Here is a 19,053-nt window from a genome sequence, read left to right on the forward strand (position 1 = left end):
AGGTGGAAACTACAACTATGTGCTGAGTTTTCCCTCCAGCGGATCCACCTGCTAGACATTCAGGTCGATTGTTAAATCTCTGAGGTATCAGCCTCTCAACTGAATGTGGATGGGATCGGGTAAAAACACTTCTCACCACACTTTATCAACAACGTGTTCCCAGCTTACTTCTCCTTTCTTTACGGATTGGGTGTCTCACGACATCGGCTGGGATTCTAAGGCCTTTGCTCAGCTGCTCCAGCCACCCCTGACCTTCTTTCTGCTTCTCAAATATGCCAAGTGTGTTCCGGCCTGAGGATCTTTGTACTTGCCCTTGGCTCTGCCAGTAACTCTCCGCCCTCACACCTCCACGGGGCCGCTTCTTCTGAGCTTCAGCTCAGTATCACCTCCTCAGGGAAGCCTTCCACGACGACCTTACCTGCTCACACCCTGCATGCCCTAGCACTACCGCCATCTCCTCTGCGAGGCCACATCCCTCTGGCCTCCTTTAAGAGCGTCCCTTGGTGCTTCGTTCGCAGCTCCCCTCAGTCTGTCAAATGCGCGGGGATGGGAGGCGGGAAACTGTGCCCAATCCCCTGCTTCTCTGGGCCACAGTTTTCCCTTTACGCCCACGAAGCGCTCTGAGAGCAGAGACACGCGGCAGGGACACCGCTTTCCACAACAGTCTGGTGGCCAAGCGCCTCCTACATCGGGCCTCCAGTACTGCCTACCAGACCGCACTTCCCGCGGCGCCCTGCCCCGCGACAGCCGGCGCTCAACCCCTCCACCGGCCCAAGGCCACTACGCATGCTCCGCACTTCCGGCCCCGCGAGGTCGGGGGCGGGAGCTTGACGCGCCTGCGCAGCTGCTCGCCCGGTTTCCGGGCGGTGCAGGCGCTATGGGTCTGAGGGCCAGTGTCGTTGAATAGCGGCGGTGTAGAGGCGTGCGGGCCCAGCGGTCCGGCCCGAGGGCTCAGGACCGGGGTCTTTGGGAGCGCCCGGGGGGCGCAGAGAGAACGTAGGATCGCTGCCCGCCGCCACCACCAGGCATGTCGGCCGAGGCCTCGGGCCCGGCGGCGGCCGAGGCCCCGTCCCTGGAAGTCCCTAAGCCCTCAGGTTTCGAGCCTGGCTCCGCCGCCTACGGTCTCAAGCCACTGACCACGAACAGCAAGTACGTGAAGCTGAACGTGGGCGGCTCGCTGCACTACACGACGCTGCGCACCCTCACGGGACAGGACACCATGCTCAAGGCCATGTTCAGCGGCCGCGCGGAGGTGCTCACTGACGCCGGAGGTACGCGAGCCGCCCTTGCTTACTGTCCTGCGTCCTCCAGATCCACGTCTCCCTTTCCCGTGGTCTTTCCTGGCCCAGTCTCCTCATGCCCGTTCTCTGCCACCGTCCAGTCGGTTCATTCTCACCCCCTCCAGCCCCCACATCCCGTCTCATCTCGCCTGTCTCGGTCATGATCTCCCTCCTCCCCCGGTCTTTACCCCCAGCAGTAGTAACCAACATTCATGGACACCCCCCCCCCCGCCCCGCACCATCCCCCCCGCCCCTCCAACTACTCTGCCGGGCGCTGTGGTAAGTGATTCAACATGTCAGCTCCCAATTTTCATGACTGCTGCCCACTGACTCTCCCACCCTTCACGCCTCAGCTCAAAAGACTTGGGAACCAGCCCAGCTGCCAACAACATCCTTCCGGCGGGCACCCTTCATCAGTTTCTTACACCTGCCCAGCCTTTTGTTCCCCTCTCTACCTCAGCGCTGCCAACAGCCATCCCCGAGAGTTGGAGGATCTTGTCGGTCTCCGTTACCCTAACGCAGGTTCCTCTACACTCTAGGACTCCATCTGTAAATACAGACTGTAGAAGGAGAGGGCTGCTTTGGGTTTGCCAGGGACGCCAGAGCGGAGAGTGGACAGTTCTCTTTGGCAGGCGAGCCCCTTACCTTCCCAAAAGTGTTGCATTCAGGTCTGGGCCCCATATGCCCAAGTGGAACCTTAAAGTTTGGTGGCAGGGTTGGGGGTGGTGGAGGTGGAGTGGATTCAGAAGGGGTTAACAAGGGCTGTGAGAGCAGGAAAGTAAAAATTGGGGAGGTAGAGCTCAGCCTTCAAATACCTGAAGGTGAAGAATTTATTTATTCAATAAGTATTTGTAAAATGCCAGTGCAGGAGATAGTTTGGTACACAAATCTGATAAGCTAAGCCTTATGGAGTTTTCTTTTTTTGTGGGGGCAGGGGGAGAATAAGCAAGTAAACATACTAAAACAAAAGCGAAATATGTAATTTCAGATAGCAATAAGTATATTATGAAGAATAGAAGGACGAATATATATCTTTATATTCTATGAAGAATATAAAGGTTAAAATGGTAGTAAACTGGATGGTAGGGTAGACATTCTAATTAAATAGGATGGTCAGAATTAGCACAAGAGGTTAGAGGTTTATTGATAAGGTAATCTGTACGAACTCTGTGATGGTGAGAACCTTCTCAGTGTAGCACAGACTTGAGAGGGAATTAATTCTCTGTGGCTGGCTGTGTTAAAAAGGGGCTTATGGGAGAACTCACTGGAGATGTTTTAAAGGGATTTTCTTAGCTATGGCACAGGCTTGAGACAGATCAGTATTAAGAATTGTGGCTTTCGAATCCTTCTTTCATAAAAATTTAGTAGCTCCTCAGCCTTTAGCAAAGCCATCCTTCCTCCTGCCTCTCCCCACCGCACCAGGTTGGGTGCTGATTGACCGGAGCGGCCGCCACTTTGGTACAATCCTCAACTACCTGCGGGACGGGTCCGTGCCACTGCCTGAGAGTACCAGAGAACTGGGGGAGCTTCTGGGCGAAGCACGCTACTACCTGGTACAGGGACTGATTGAGGACTGCCAGCTGGCACTGCAGGTGAGGGTCCCTTCCCCACCTCCTGAGTCCCACCCCTATGCTCATGTCCCTGGGAGACCTGCCCAAGCAGTTAGCTATTAAGATATTAAAGAAAAACAAAAGGAAATATGGGGCACTGCCTGGAGGAGTTGCCTCTGGCCTGGCTCTGACTGGCCATGACACTATAGAGAATTTGGGGGTACTGTCCTCTGCATTTCTGCTGTCTCAGGCAGGGCCCCCCTCACCACCTCATGCCAAGACTACTGCAGTGGTTAAATGACTACTGTCTCTGTTTCTTGCTGTTTCTACCCAGCCAATCCAGCTGTTACACTAGCACCTGAATAATGATCCTTAAACACAATCCCAATTTATTCTCTCCCTTGCTCAGAAATCCCAAATAATGCCATTGTCCCACTAAGGGAAAAAAAAAAAATCTGAATTTAAATTGGAATATAATGACCTCCATGATCTGGTCCTATCCTGGGAGGCAGCATTCCATCCCTCCCAGGGCTTTAAATAATTTTTTTTTTCTAGCAGTGAAATACTATAGAAGCAGTCACACCCAATAAAACGGGGTTGGGGGTTCCAGGGCCCCACCTGCTGGGCTTCTTTTCTGGGGATCTCTTAGGATTCTGAGGAGAAGAGTTTGGAAAGCACAGCCAGGAGATATGAGTTAAGTGTCACCTCCACCACAGCTGACTGAGTGACCTTGAGTGAGTCAATTCCTACTTCTGGCATTCTGTTCTCATGTTCCAAAAGATAGGGAAATGAGAAAAATATGTGCAGTGTAGTGAGTTTCACATAAAGCCTTTTATTCTGTTCTATTTTTACAATGTTAAAAGTGTCCTTTTATGATACAATATTAATAGGAGATTGTAAGAATTTCTTTTTTGATGCCCTTTATATTCAATATATTAAAAAGTGGCAACTATGAACAACTTTCTGTTATCTTGGGGAATACTTATTGGACCTTGAAATCCAAAAGTATAGAATTCCTTTGGGCAATAGCCATGTTTTTCAAGCTTTTTGACTGCATCTCATAGAGAAAAATGCATTTTATACTTGCGTATATATGACTGAAATAAGTTTTATAAAATGATACTTTCAGTGAAATACACTCTGAGATATTCTGTTTTCTTTCTTTCTAATGCCGTTTGGGACCCATTAAATTTATTTCATGACCCATTAGTGGGTTACCACTTGCAGTTTAAAAAACATCAAACTAGATGATTTTGGAAGTGCATTCCTGTTCTGTAACTTTACATTTATCTAATGTTATCTCACATCCACTGTGTGTTAGGATTGGTTGTTACCTTCTTGTACCCCTGTTTGACATAAAAAGAAACATGAGGGAAGCTGGGGATATATTCAAGGTGAAAGAGCCGGTAAGCAGCAAAGCTCAGAGCCAACCCCAGGTGCCTGACTCCCAAGTGCAGTGCTTTTTCTTCTGTGCTCAGCTGCCTCCTTTCCAAGCTTCCCCGAGACCATTCTCATTCCCCACTCCCCTCAGCTAGAATATGCTTGTTTGTTTGGAGGTTTTGGGTTTGGAGTTTTTTGTTTCTTTCTTTCTTTCTTTTTGGCCACCCCACGTGTACCATGCGGGATCTTAGTTCCCCAACCAGGGATCGAACCCGTGCCCCCTGCAGTGGTAGCTGGGAGTCTTAACCAGTGGACCACCAGGGAAATCCCGTTGTTTTTAAGATTCCAGTACAGAGAATTGAGTTCACCATACTTCTCAGTGTGTGGCACTTAAACATCATTAGTCTATGCAGATCTTTTCTGTTTTTATTTTTTCCTTCATTCCCAGTCCCCTGCCCACTTCCCTTTTCCCCATAGGTACCCCTCCAGTTCTAATGTTTTAATACATTTCCTTGGATTATGTTTGTACCCTTAAAAAACTAAAACATTATTTTGTATACATATGTATTTTAAATTTCCATAAATGTCATTGAACTACGGATTGTATGTTCTGTTTCTTAATTCAACACTTTTTCCAAGTTCTGTTCATGCTGCTGTATGTACATTTAGTTCTTTGCTTCTGACCGCTGCACAGGAATCTGTGCTGTGCATTCAACCATATTTTATTTATACATTCCCCTGAGGTTGGAAACCTAGATTGCCTCCCGCTTCCTGCCCCCACAAACAATGCCACCATGAGCATCTTTGTACGTGTGCCCTTGTGGGTCCTGGGTCAGTGTTTCTCATGATTGTAGCTGGGAGTGGAATTGCTGGGCCGCAGGACACATGCAAACGAATTTCAGCAAGTATCATATTACTCTCCCAAATGGCTGTAGCACCTTGTACTCTTGATGAGCAGTGCATAAGGAATCCTGTTTCTGCATATCCTCAGCAACTCATGGCATCACCCAGCATCCTAATTTTGCCAATCTGATTGGTATAGAGTGATTTCATTTTAATTTGCATGCTTCTGATTATTAATTAGATTGAACATCTTTTCACATACTCACTAGCTTTTTTGGTTTCTCCTTCAGTGAATTGCCAATTCATATTCTTTACCAAATTTTCTACTGAGTGTCCTATCTTTTTCTTGTTGTTTTTCAGGAGATTCTTACATATTTTAGCTTAGTTCCTAGGGAGAATTAAGCCCTATTACTCTAAGGCATGTATTTTACATAATAAATTAACTTCTCCTCTGCATCTAGAATGGTACTATTTACCTGACATTCTCAGAAGAGTTGAGAAAATAGTTACTCAAATTATTTGCTGGGTTTTGATATTCAATGAGGAAGCCCAGTTGAGAAAATCTGTTAGATAATAATTTCTAGTCAGTTTTAGATGTTGCCAATAATTTCTCTTAGAATGTCACCTGTATGTGGGATCTGTTGTTGAATAGAAATTATTTTTTTAATTATAAATAACTTTATTATTTTTAAAGCAGTCTATAAGTATTGTAGAAATTTAGAAAATACAGATCATCAAAAAAAATAAAAGCACCAAATATCCTTCCAGGTCTTTTCCTGTGTGTGTGTTTGCCAAAATATGATTATGCTGTATGTGCTGTTTTGTAGTATGCTTTTTTTTGTTTGTTAATAATTGCCATCTTTCCATGTCAGTGAAATTTTATGTAACATCAGGGGCATACACAAATTTCTCCGTTTGTTCCAGAAATGTCTTTTATAGGTGGTTTATCTAAACCAGGACGCAATCTAGATCCTTGCATTACATCTGGTTATTATGTTCTTTTTCCAACCCAAGCAGTCCCTTTTTTCTCAAAATACTGACTTTCTTATAATACTGACCATCAGTTGTCCTTCACAGTGACCTACTTTCCAAACTCGCCTGATGTGGTTTGTTACCCTACCCTATCCTGAGTTTTCTCTAAATTAGATGGTAGATTTAAAAGCTTGATATTAAACATTTTGGTTAGAAAACATGTTAAGTAATGTTACATATATCATACTGTGTTATATCAAGACCTACAATATTGTTAATATGACCCATCATTAGTGATGCTCAGTAGTGGCCCCTAGGTTCAGGTGATGATGGTTTGATCCCTCCATTGTAGTTACATTTCCTTGTTGCCAACTATAAAGTAATTTAGGCACTTTATGAATGGCAGTTACCTATCAACCACACATCCATTTATAATTCTCACCTGAATCAATAATTTCATTAGGGTTGTAGAATAATTGTAATTCCTTCAGCATTATTACGTGAAATTATTTATAAAGTCATGCTTTTCATTGTCAACTGGAGAGATTCTTGATTTTAATATAGTCAAATTCCTCTTTTTTTTTTTCTAATGGTGTATCCTCTTAGGATCTTGTTTAAGAAGTTTATTCTACATTTTTTATTAGCTTTATAGTTTTACCTTTTGTATATGGAATTCACTGTTGTAAATGCGAATTATGAAGGGATTCAACTGTTTTTTGTCCTCTGTGGAGTGAGCTAGCTTTCTCAATGCCATCTACTACACAATCTGTGGTAGCCAGCATCCAAGAGGGCCACCGGCAATTCTTGCCTCTTGCTTATTCAGGCTCTTGTTTAGTCCCCTCCCACACTGAATAGGGCTGACCTATGTAACCAGTAGGAGATTGCAGAGATGACAGTGTGTGACTTCTAAAGCTAGGTCATAAAAGACCCATAGCAGTTTCTGCCTCTCTTGGATCACTCACTCTGGGGAAGCCAGCTGCCATGTGAGCATATTCAAGCAGCCCTAAGGGAGAGGTCCACTTGGTGAGGAACTGAAGCCTCCTGCCAACGGCCAGCACAGACGTCCAGCCAAATGGGTGAACTATCCCAGAATTGGATCCTCTAGGCCCAATCAAGTCTTCAGATAACTACAGCCCTGGTCAACATTTGGACTCCAACTTCATGAGAGACCCTCGGCCAGGACCACCTAACTAAGCCAGTCTCAAGCTCCCAACCCACAGAAACTGTGTGAGATAATAAATGTTTATTGTTGTTTTAAGCTGCTAAGTTTGTACTAATTTGTTACCCAGTAACGGATAACAGATTTTGGTATCTGGAGTGTGGTTCTGCCATAACAAAAACCTAAAATGTGGGAGCGGCTTTAGAACTGGGAAGAGGGCAGAAGCTGGAAGGACTTGAGAACAGTGTTAATAAAAACCTAAAGAGCTTTAAAGAGTATTCATAGAAGTCTGATGACCTCTGAGGAGGCTGCAGTGTGGAACATGTTTACTGGAAAGTGGTGGAAAGGGGATCCTTGTTATATAGTGGCAGAAGTAGCAACACTGTCTCCTACAGTAATGTAGAAAGTAGAAAACATACTAATGATCTGGGTGATCTAGCTAAAGAAATTTCCAGGTAGAATGTTGAAGTGCCACAGGTTTCTTGTTGCTTATAGTGAAACAGAAGAGGAGAGGGTAAGCTAAAGGAAAAAGAATTGAACAAAAAGGAGCCAGGAATTTTGGGGGCTTGAAAATTCCCAGCCTTTCAGATAACAACGATGTTAAAATTAGCAAATGGCTTCCAGGCAAAGATCAAACACAGGGCATTCTCAGTAAAACATGGTCTAAAGATGAAGCTGAGGATGTGATTGTAAAATCCTTTAAGACCTCAGAAATATCCAAGAAGATGCCTCAGAGAACCATTCAATCAAATAATAGCACTTTTAAGAAGCTTAAGGCTATTGTCAGGCAGCAGTCTCAGCATAAGCCCAAAGTAGAGAAGAGCTTATCTCACAAAGATGTGTGGGTGAGGCTTTTGTCTAATGAACTGAAACCCAGGACTCACAAGACACCCATTAAGTTTTTAAGAGAATTATATTGGCAGAAACACTGCCAGCTTAGACTGGAAGGGACAGAGACAGTACAAGAGGAGAAGAAGCCTTTGGACCCTCGAAGTTCTACAGGCAGAAAGCAGGCTAAGGAAACTATGGAGCTGCCAACACGGACTGTCTTTCATGGAAATGGAAGGATGACTCAGGTCAGAGCCAAGAGCCGTAGAGAATCATTCCTGGACAGGAGTAGACATCAGAGAGCTCCCAATATTTGTCCAACTGGATTACAGAATTTCTGTGAAGCAGTGACTTCTCTGTGCCTCCTGCACCCCTCCTCACCTTTTGAACAAGAGTGTTTATCCTAATGCCTGTTCCACATGTTGCATGTGGAGTGTGTGGAAGAGATAACTAGTCTCTTTAGTTCACAGGTCATCAGATCCAGAGAAAATGTACCTAAGGAGCTATAGTTAAGGAACACCTCCCAAGGAGCATTGTCCCCACCTGAACCTGATTTAGATGACCAGATTCTGTACTTCAGTGCTGTAATAGGATGGGACTTTGGGGGATCTTTGGAGGGGGTGAGTGTGTTTTGTGTATGGGAGGGATTTGAATCAATGGGAGCCAGAAGGTGGACTGTGGAGCCAGCCTCCAAGGCAGTCCCCAATGATTCTTGTTCCCTAGTACTCATTGCCTTGCGTTGTTCCCTCCCACACTGAATAGGGCTAACAAAACTAGGTCATAAAAGACAGTGAGGCCTCCACCTTGCTCTCTCTTGGATTATTTGCTCTGGAGAAGCCAGCTGCCATATTGTGAGGACACTCAAGCAACCCAACGGAGAGGTCTAAATGACAGGGATCAGATATTTCCTGCCAATAGCCATCCTGAACTTGCCAGCCATTTGAATAAGCTTTCTCAGAAACAAATCCTCCAAACTCAGACATACCTTCAGATTACTGCAGCCCCAGCTGACTTGACTATAACCTTGTGAGAGACCCCATGCCAAAAACATTCAGCTAAGCCACTCCTGAATTCCTGAATATCCATTCTGACCCACAGAAATGGATAATAAGTATTTGTTGTTGGTTTAAGCTGTTCAGTTTGGGGACAGTTTGTTACACAGCGATAACTAATACACACTTGCCCCACTGATTTGTGATGTTCTCTCTATAAATAATCAGTTCTCCTATATACACCAGTCTGTTTCCAAGTTCTCTATTGTGTTTCATTGTTTTTGTTTGTTTCTGCACCAGAACTACATTGTTTTCATTATTATGGCTTTGTAAGATATTTTAATATCTGGGAGGGTCAATCTCTTCTCTTGCTTGACTCTTTAAAAATTGACCTAAGTAAGAGTAGACTTATTCTTCCAAATTAATTTTAGAAAAAGCCTTAGGAGTTTCTCAAAAAAAAAAAAATCTTCTGGAATTTGTATTAGAATTGCACATCTAGTTTTTAGGTTGGGAGAGGTGAGAGGGGTTTTGGCATGAAGATTCTAGAAAACAGAGAAGAGGAAAGAAACCTATGTGTCTGGTTCTGATTCTCCCTCCAACCTTCCACCTAGCCCAGTTCATTCGTTCACCAGATATTTATTGAGCATCTACTGTAAATTGGTACTTATTGCCTAGGAAGAGACCATGAGCAAATATACCAAAAAATGAGAAAATGTGAGGAACTGAGTGCCATGAAGAAAGTGAACTGATAGTGTGAAAAGGAAGAAGTAGAGGAGGCTGCTTAGCAGGGGAGTTTAGGGTGGAGGACCAGCACCCTCCTAGGGGCACTGTTTGAGTTGAGATCTGAATGGCATGAAGGGGCCAGCGCAGGCTGTTGCCGGCAATGGCAGCTGCAAAGGGCCTGGTGGGCACAAGCTGGATGCGTGAAGGAACAGGTGGGGCTGAAGCCCAGCAGGCAGGGGAGAGTGGTAGAGACGAGATCAGAGAGTTCGCATCCTGCAGTCTTGTGTGGACTACTAAGGAGTCTGGATTTTTTTCCCAAAGGCAACAAGCAGTGTTTGAAGGCTTTTAGGTTGGGGAGTGAGTGACCTCTGGTTGTGCTGTTAATCACCTTCCGCTTCTTCTCCAGCAAAAAAGGGAGAACCTGTCCCCGCTGTGCCTCATCCCCACGGTGACATCTCCCCGGGAGGAGCAGCAGCTCCTGGCCAGCACCTCCAAGGTGAGGCCCCTGAGCCCTGTCGGGTGGAGGCTGGGGGCCTGTCCCGGCAGCCTGACCCCCACCCTTCTCCATCCTTTCTCCCCCAACAGCCCGTGGTGAAGCTCCTGCACAACCGCAGTAACAACAAGTACTCCTACACCAGGTGACCCCCTCAGGGGCGGGGAGGTGCACTGGGTGGAATCCTGGGCTCAAGCACAGCTCTGCTCCTGGCCCAAGGGGAGGATTATGGCCCCCTGGGGGCGGCGGGGGTGGGGGGGTGGGGGGGTGAAAAGAATCCTGCCTGGATGCAAATTCTAGCTCTGCCACTTACCCACTGGGTACTTTGGACAGGTCATTTTCACTTCTGAGCTTCAGTTTTATCATCAGTAAACTGGGGTCCAGGTGAGGATTAGATGATAATTACTAGCATTTCTTATAAGAGGCATGGCTCTAAGTGCTTTACGTATATTTATTCACATAATCCTCACAATTGTTTGAAGTAGGTATTGTTGTGATCTCCATTTTACAGATGAGGCAACTGAGGCACCGAGAGGTGAAGTAACTTGCTTAGTGTCACTCAGTTAAAAAGTGGTGGAGCTAGGATGCCAGGTGAGGTAGCTTGGCTCCAGAACCTGCACGGGGTAGCCACGCTGCTGTGCTGGGATTTGCTGAGCCAATGCTGCTTCCATATTGAGGCCTCCTTGGCCTGGCCCCAGGGGTGGAGGACGCTCCCTTCTGGGCACCAAACTCCTAGGTAGGACTAGAGTGCTAGATATCTGGGCCCCTAAGCTTAGGGGAACAGAGGGAGGAAGCCAGTTGTGCTGAGCCTCTTGGCCCCCTGGTCCTCAGCACTTCAGACGACAACCTACTTAAGAACATCGAGCTGTTTGACAAACTGGCCCTGCGCTTCCATGGGCGGCTGCTATTCCTCAAGGATGTTCTGGGGGATGAGATCTGCTGCTGGTCTTTCTACGGGCAGGGCCGCAAAATCGCCGAGGTGTGCTGCACCTCCATTGTCTATGCCACGGAGAAGAAGCAGACCAAGGTCAGAAGGGGTTCAGGGCCTGGTCAGGGAGGGCTGTGGTGGTGGGCAGGACGAGCACCCTGGACAAAGGCAGCTCAGCAGATCAGGCAGGGGAAATCCATCACCGGGACAAGGAGCTGGAGTTCTAAGTTCTGGGGTCTTAGTTCTGTAACCTTGGGCAAGTCATCTGACTTCTGTGGGTCTCTGCTTCTCTACCTGTGAAAGGAGGGTGTTGGATTAGAGTGGGATTCTTAATCTAGGCCAGTTGGGTTTCAAGGCTATCTTGAAAGAGTGTGCAGTTTGGGGAGTGGGTATGCATTTTTCTATATAGAAGGACCATAGTTGTCATTAGAATTTCAGAAGGATCCATGACCCAGAGTAGGTTCTTTTTTTTTTTTTTTTTTTTTTTTTTAATTTATTTATTTATGGCTGTGTTGGGTCTTCATTTCTGTGCGAGGGCTCTCTCTAGTTGTGGCAAGCGGGGGCCACTCTTCATCACGGTGCGCTGGCCTCTCACCGTCGCGGCCTCTCTTGTTGCGGAGCACAGGCTCCAGACGCGCAGGCTCAGTAATTGTGGCTCACGGGCCCAGCTGCTCTGCGGCATGTGGGATCCTCCCAGACCAGGGCTCGAACCCGTGTCCCCTGCATTGGCAGGCAGATTCTCAACCACTGCGCCACCAGGGAAGCCCCCAGAGTAGGTTCTTAGAACTTCAGGTGCTTGGAACACACTGAGATTGTAGGCCCTGAGTCATTAACATGGCAATCATAAGCAGATACTTCCTGAGCACTGCAAGAGGCTTGAAATCAAGGTGAATAAGATGCTGAGTAAAGTACAAGCCCTCTGTCATGATGTCTGGCCCCTGAAGATCTTATCAGCCTGGTCCCTTCTGACCTTGACATGAAGGATGTGCCTCAGATACACTGGAGATCTTGAAAGTCTCTAAGCACTCAGTGCTATTTCACACCCCCCTACCTTTGCACACACTATTCGCTCTTCTTGGAATTATTTTTCCTCATTCCTGTCTGCCTAATGGACTTGTGCGTAATCTTTAAGACCTAAGCCAAGCATCACTTTCTTTGGGACACCACTCATGAACTTTCAACCCAACAACCCCAGACAAAGTTGGTCATACCCGCCTGTCAGCTAAACACAATGTTGATTGTAGTCTGCTGGGGATGGGGGGAGTAGGAGTGTTTACTTCAGCAGCAAGGAGTTAGCTTCTTGAGAGTAAAGCTGAATCTTTTTTTTTTTTCCCTATCTCTGTAGCACTAGCCAGGCCTTTATCACACCGCAGAAGCTAGGAGACATTTATTGAATGCATGAATGAATGAATAATCCAGTTTCCGAGTAGCTTCCTCTGTAATTGGGAAGACAGGAAGATAAACCAGTAATGAGAATGCAGCTTGTTAAAGTTTTGTTGTTTATATCCCTCCAAGCCACACAAGGGGAACCCCTAACCACCTCTTCATCCCTTACTACTCTCCTTCACTCTGCCTTTTTGCTTTGGCCTTGTGCTGATCTTCAGATACACTAAGCGAATTCCTGACCCCAGAGCTGTTCCCTTCCCAGACTGATCTTTCTCTAGTTCTCCATCTGGTTCCTTCCCTCCTTTCCTTTGGCTATTGGTCGGATGTCACCTTCTCAGTGAGGCCTTCTCTGAGCTCCCTCTTTAAAGTTGTAACATTCCTGGCGGTGGCCATCCCCACACCCTTTTCCTGCTATAATTTTTCCGTAACATTTATCGTCATTTGACACTTTATATCTTATTACATGTATGTCTGGGTCCTCCCCCTAGAATGTAAACTTCCTGCGGACAGGAACTTTGCCTGTTTTGTTCACTGCTATATCCCCAATGCCCAGAACAACACCTGGTATGGTGCAGTCACTCAGTAAATATTTGTCAAATGAAAAGATACACCTAGACTTGGCAACAAAGGACAGAAAACAAACAACTCTCTGCCTGACTTCAGAGCTGGACCTTGAAGTATAAGTGTGACTTAGCTGAGTAAAGAAGTTGCAAAGGGGACAGTCCAGGCTAAAGGAACCTGTGACTGTAGAGGCTAGGAGGCTGCAGAGGCTATAGGAGTCGAGAGACAGTGCAGGAGCAGCCTCGGGGAGGGGATGGCTGCGTAGTAGTCGAGCCAGAGGGAGGGAGCTGGGGGTTGCTGGCCTTTTGCAGGTGGAATTCCCAGAGGCCCGGATCTTTGAGGAGACCCTGAACATCCTGATCTACGAGACTCCCCGAGGCCCAGACCCAGCCCTCCTGGAGGCCACAGGGGGTGCAGCTGGAGGTGGCGGGGCAGGCCGAGGGGAGGACGAGGAGAACCGAGAGCACCGTGTCCGCAGAATCCATGTCCGGCGCCACATCACCCATGACGAGCGTCCTCACGGCCAACAGATTGTCTTCAAGGACTGAGCTTTGCCCTGAGTCTTCCTCTGGCTGCTGGGACCCAGTCCCTTTCTCTCTTCCTCCCCTTCCCAGACCTTTGCCCCGGCTTTGCTGGCCAAGTCGTGGGTCTTTCTTCCATCCCTTCATTGCATGGTACAGTTCACTTTGGCCCTTTTCCATCCATTCCCACCTCATTGCTAACCACACAGTACATTCCAGCCCCTCCCCTCAGAGGCCTTCAGAAGGCCTGCATTGGTTCCCTCCTCCCCATCCTTGTCCTGCCCTCTTCCCTCACCAGCTGGCTTAGAAGGATTTAGAATTCCCTTTGTCTTTTTTTAGTACATTGTACACACCAAAGTGTCAAGCCAGCCCTTAATAACCCACCACATTCTGAGCCGCCTCCTCACCATTGTGCAGGGCAGTTTGCCTCCCTCCTGCTTCCCCACCTTCCTCCCTACCTCCTTAACTTTGTACTAGGCAGGCCTGGGCCTGCACCAGCTCAGCATCTTCTCAATTTTTTTCATATTATTTATTATTTTAATTTTCTATTAAATTATTGGAATAAAGTTGAGTTGAGGGTCTGGTGCTGGCTCCCAGGGAGAGGGCCAGGTATATGGCTTGTTAGGGAGGTACCTGGCTAGTTGGATGGGAGAAGACACAGATCCCTGCCCTCAGCCTTTCCCTGGGCTGGTAGCTGGGAATAAAGTAGTCAGGAGTTAGGAGAGGATTTAAAAATCTATATTTCGGCGTTCACTGGCCAGTTCCCACCCTCAGCCCCACCCCACCCCCTGCAATGGAGAGGTGGTCCTGGCTACCACTCAGGCCATCCCCGAGCGCAGCATCTCTCCAGCCCAGATGTCTGAAGGGAACACCTTCCTTCAAGGGTCTGGTGCGAAGACAAAGTCGAGGGCCTGGCGTTCGGCCCCAGCCACATTGGGATGCCAAAGGTCCACGATGAAGACCACTCGAGGCCCATCTTCGGGAGAGCCTAGGGCACGTGGGATGGAGACAGCAGAGCAGCTGACATTAAGTACTTACATGCCAGAGCACTCACCAAATACTCATAAATGCAAACACTTTGTAAATAAGTGCCAGACAGTGTTCTAATCCTTTATGTGTATTAACTCTTAATCATCAAAACAAACTGTGAGGTAGTACCATAAGTATTCTCATTTTATGCAAAGTAACTGAGGCACAAAGAGGTTAAATAACTTGCCCAAGGTCACACTGCTAATGCCAGAGGTAGGACAGGAACCCAGGTGGTCCAGGCCCAGGGTCTTGTGCTATGAACCACTTTGCTGTGCACTTACATTAACTTATTTAATCCTTGCAGTCACTTGATAAAAGAAGGCGGTTGCCCTATTTCACGGGTGATTGGAGAAATCATGTGACTTGTTCAAGGTCATGCAATTAGAAAATGGTGGTGTAGGACAGGAAGCCAGTTGGGCCCGATTCTGCAGCCTCTAGTCTATTCCCCTTCACTCTTCAGTCACTCATCCCTCCTAGCAGAATGGGAGCCCCATTACCATTATGAGCCACTGTATGCAGGAAGGAGTCGTCCACCAGTAGACAATGTCCCTCAGCCCAGCACTGGGGCTCACCCCCGACCACCAGCTCACAGCCAGGGGGGATCTTCAGGCCTGTAGAAAGAGATCCGGGCCTCCAACACTCCTGCCTCCATCGAAGGGGCCCACCCCATTCAGTCAAAAAGCAGATCTGAGAGTCTTAAATGCCAGGTTCTATGGTGGTCCCTCCTCGCTCTCTGGAAGGTGACCCACGTAAAATTACAATACAGTACTGGGGGAAAGAAATGCTAGGAGACAGAAAATGCAGTGCAAAGCACAATCTATTCTGTTTCAGAGAAGAGGGAAAGCTTCCTAAAGGAAACAGCATCTCCTCTTGGGCTTCTGACAGTTTAACTCAAGAACTTACTGTGTGTTAGGCCCTCTCTCCCCAAAAGGTATAAAACATGGCTCCAGCCTGCCAAGGACCACACACTGGGGTGCAGAAAACTGAGGAGCTAACTCAAATGATGGGGAAGAGGAAGACATTCCAGAGGAGGTGTGGCATTTGAAAGTGCAAGTCGTGAGTGAAGGCTACGTAGGAGTTTTCCAGGAGGTGATAAGGGGGAAAGACATTCTAGGTTAAGAGCATGTGTGTGGCATCTGCCAGGATCAGCCAGAAGGCGTTCATGATTTAGGGCATGGTGGGAGGGAAGGGGAAGAAGGGAACAGGTAGGAGATAAGGAGAAAAGATATGGCCTTGCTCCAGATCTCTTCAAAGCCAGCGTGCTTTGAAGTGTAGAACACATTCAACTGGTAGCACAGGAGATGACTGTAGGCAAAACAAGGTCATGGCATTAAACAATCAGAAAACAAATCTTTTTTTCTCCCCATTTTCTTTCAATCTCTAAAACATTGAAAAGAAAATCTCAGTTTGGTGCTACCATAACTTTAACATCCCCCCTAACATTGCCCTTTTTATGTTTATTTTTTCTTTGGGGCCACGCCCTGCGGCTTGTGGGATCTTAGTTCCCAGATCAGGGATCGAACCCAGGCCCTCAGCAGTGAAAGCACAGAGTCCTAACCACTGGACCGCCAGGCAATTCCCAACATTGCTCCTTTTTAAAGGAGGAGAGTGTAGGCTTCAGCCTCAGACTAGGACACTTCGCTAGAATTTTTAAAGCTTTCTTTTTTTAAGTTTAAACTTATTTTTATGAATAATTCTTATTTAGGTCAAATAATACTGATTATCATTTTTCTATAAAGATTCCTTTTAAATAAGTAAAACAAAACATGGGGGGGAGTCAATATGAAGAAACAGTACAGGTGGTAAATGACTATGGAAAAGCTTATGAAGATGGTTTGCAGATCATTGAAGCTCAGGAAATGCTGCTGTGGGCAACAGGGAGTCAAGGAAGATTTCCGAGAAGAAAGGCATGATCAGAGTCACAGTGTAGAAAGCTGTGATGGCAGAGAAGAGAGTCTGGAGGGGGAATCGTGGAGGCGAGGAAGCTGTCTGTAAGCAGCATCCACTTACCCAGGTGGCATCTGACTCGGGCATTGGTGGGCCCACAGCGGCCCTCGAGCCGGGCCCCGGGCAGGAGGACGGAAAAGCCAGCATTGCCGAAGGTGTTGGCACTCATAAAGCTTCGCAGCCCCCTCAGTGCCCGATAGGCCCCCGGGCACCGGCGGCAGTTGCTGGGTTGGCACCGGCCTGCTTGGTATAGCAGGAGCTGGTAGCACCCAGGGGCCAGTGGTGGGGACCAGCCCCGAGGCAGAGGGGTAGTCCCTGAGAAGTCCCAGCTCACAGCCCCAAAGTCCCTCAAAATGGCAGGGAAGCTGCTCTCCAGGAGCTCCACATCATGCCGCTGGGCATCCCGTGGCACGAAGGGGGCTGAGGGCAGGTCTGGCAGGAAAAGCAGGCCTGGGCGCTGAATGCCCAGGACCCCTGGCCCTCCCCCAGGGCCTGGGCTACCCTGAGCTGCCCGCCTCACCCTACCCATCCCTGCCCAAGAGTAGCGCCTGGCGTAGGCCCGAAGGCGACGGCTCACTAGGCCTTCTGTCCTAGGTCCTTCCACAGACTCCCCAGAGCTCCGTGGGCTTGGTCTGCCAACCTCAGAGCACCCTCCAGGCCTACCACTGACAGCCCCAGCCCGACTCCCAGCCCCTAGGGCCTGCATATCTTGGGAGCCCAGGCGGTAGCAGTACCAGAGGAAGAGGGAAGTGAGAGCTCCAAGGAGCAGGGTAAGGGCAGACGAGGCCAGAGGCAATGGCCATGCAGGCATGATGGGCAGGGAGGCCCTGGCCAAGAGGCCTGGGGCATCTTCCAGACCCCAGTTCCCTTGTCCCCCCAGTTCTCCACTGGTTCCTTCCATGGCTGCTCCCTGGTTACACCCTGGGCTGTTTCCCTTCCACATTCCTACTCTTGGTTCTCTCTCCTTCTGAGGTCCTCTCTCCACCTTGTACCTCCTGCTTTCTCGCTTCCTTCATGTACCTCTAACTCTCCTTTCCTTCCTCTCCTTCTGCCTCTCTCTCCTCTCTCCTCTCCTTCTTCTTTCTCCTTCCAACTCTCTCCTCCTCCTCTTTCGCCTCTTTCCTCCTCTTCTTTCTCCTTAGGGCAGTTTCCTCTCTCTCCAGTTTCCTGTCTCTCCCGTCAGTCTCTCCTTTCCCCACCCTCTGTCTCCCCGTCTCCTTTCTTCTCTCCTCCCTCCACCACCGCGCCCCCCCCCCGCCCCTCTTTTCGCTCTCTCTTTCCCTCCCCGCTCTGCCTTTCCTTCTAGCTTCCACGGACAGCAGTTCCTACCCCACCTGGACCCGCAGCCCCGGGAACCGCAACCAGCAGTCCTCTGCAGCGACTTCTCTCTCCTTCCTCCCCCTCTCTCCTTCCTGCCCTCGCTTCTCACTCGACCCGACCCACGGGTTCTCTCTCTCTCTCTCCCCCCCCTCCCCTACTCGCTCCTTCCTTGGCCCCCACTCACCCTGACGTCACCCTCCCCACAGTCCTCTCAGCTTAGCTACCCCCGCCCTCGCCCAGTGGCCACCGCAACTCAGCCGGTTGGGGGTGTCGTCTCCGGATTTGCCTCCCCTGGCCCCGACGGGGCGCCACGTGGGGCTCAGGGGGCACAGCGCCAACCTCCAGCGCCCGCAATGCGAAAAGAAAGGGCGGGGCCTGGGAGGGGCGTGGCAAGTAAGGGGCGGGGCGAGCGCGCGAACTGATGGACAAGACCGGTGCTCGCAGACTGCGGACAGGGACGCTGAGGCCTGTCCGTAGGTCAGCCGATCCTTCGACCAGTCGGCCTGTGACTCCACCTCCCCCTTCGCCTTCACAAGAGCCAACCCCCGCGGGAGCCCGATTGATAATGAAGGCGGCTTCAGCCAATCGCCTGCAGCGCCGCGGGCCGGGCCATCTCAGGCGGGGCCGAGAAGAGCTGTCCTTTCTGGTGGTGCTGAAAAGGGCTCTCCAGCGGTCTTGCGAGATGAGGCCAGGAGAAAAAAAATCAAAGTTGAAGCCGCCAGGCAGCTGGCTGGGGTCATGTTGTACGTAAGAGGAGGGATCTCCCCTCCCCAGATCCTGGCCTGTCACCCCTTAGACTTCTCACAAACGTAGGAACTTGTCATTCTTCTGGAGGAGGAGGAAGCGCATTCCACATGAGCTTCTCTGAAAGGGTCTGGAAGTGGGCCGGGGGCATATTGGGGGCGCTGAGCAAGCGCCAACCCAGCTATGCTGCCCCTCGACACCCTGGGAAGAGAACATTCAGTTTCCAAATGTGCTGGAATGGTTGGGGGAGGGGGCATAATTACTGCTGGGACCAGAGTTGCCTTCGCTTCCCCTAGGGGCCGCGGGAGTGAGGATTACGACCCTGGCTCATGTGGTCCCTCCTTCCTCCATCTGCACTTCCTCCTCCTCCCTCCCCCCACAGCCCCCAAATAAATCC

At 48.9% G+C, this 19,053-nt stretch overlaps 2 protein-coding genes across 2 annotated transcripts; one reads left to right on the top strand and one right to left on the bottom strand.

Moving 5' to 3' along the window:
- Positions 1 to 825: 825 nt before the first annotated feature.
- Positions 826 to 14,182, top strand: KCTD13 (potassium channel tetramerization domain containing 13). Its single transcript, XM_059896427.1, has 6 exons — positions 826 to 1,271; positions 2,703 to 2,872; positions 10,134 to 10,223; positions 10,313 to 10,365; positions 11,052 to 11,247; positions 13,407 to 14,182. Exons 1-6 carry the CDS (start codon positions 1,028 to 1,030, stop codon positions 13,641 to 13,643), a joined length of 990 nt encoding a protein of 329 aa, XP_059752410.1. The 5' UTR covers positions 826 to 1,027; the 3' UTR covers positions 13,644 to 14,182.
- A 312-nt stretch (positions 14,183 to 14,494) lies between these two features.
- On the bottom strand, positions 14,495 to 17,571 carry ASPHD1 (aspartate beta-hydroxylase domain containing 1). The gene is made up of 3 exons (XM_059896428.1): positions 16,656 to 17,571; positions 15,143 to 15,256; positions 14,495 to 14,604 (listed from the first exon to the last, which is right to left on the bottom strand). Exons 1-3 carry the CDS (start codon positions 17,533 to 17,535, stop codon positions 14,495 to 14,497), a joined length of 1,104 nt encoding a protein of 367 aa, XP_059752411.1. The 5' UTR covers positions 17,536 to 17,571.
- Between the last annotated feature and the right edge of the window lie 1,482 nt (positions 17,572 to 19,053).

Source organism: Balaenoptera ricei, chromosome 15 (genome assembly GCF_028023285.1).
Source record: "Balaenoptera ricei isolate mBalRic1 chromosome 15, mBalRic1.hap2, whole genome shotgun sequence".
Classification (NCBI taxonomy): Eukaryota; Metazoa; Chordata; class Mammalia; order Artiodactyla; family Balaenopteridae; genus Balaenoptera; species Balaenoptera ricei.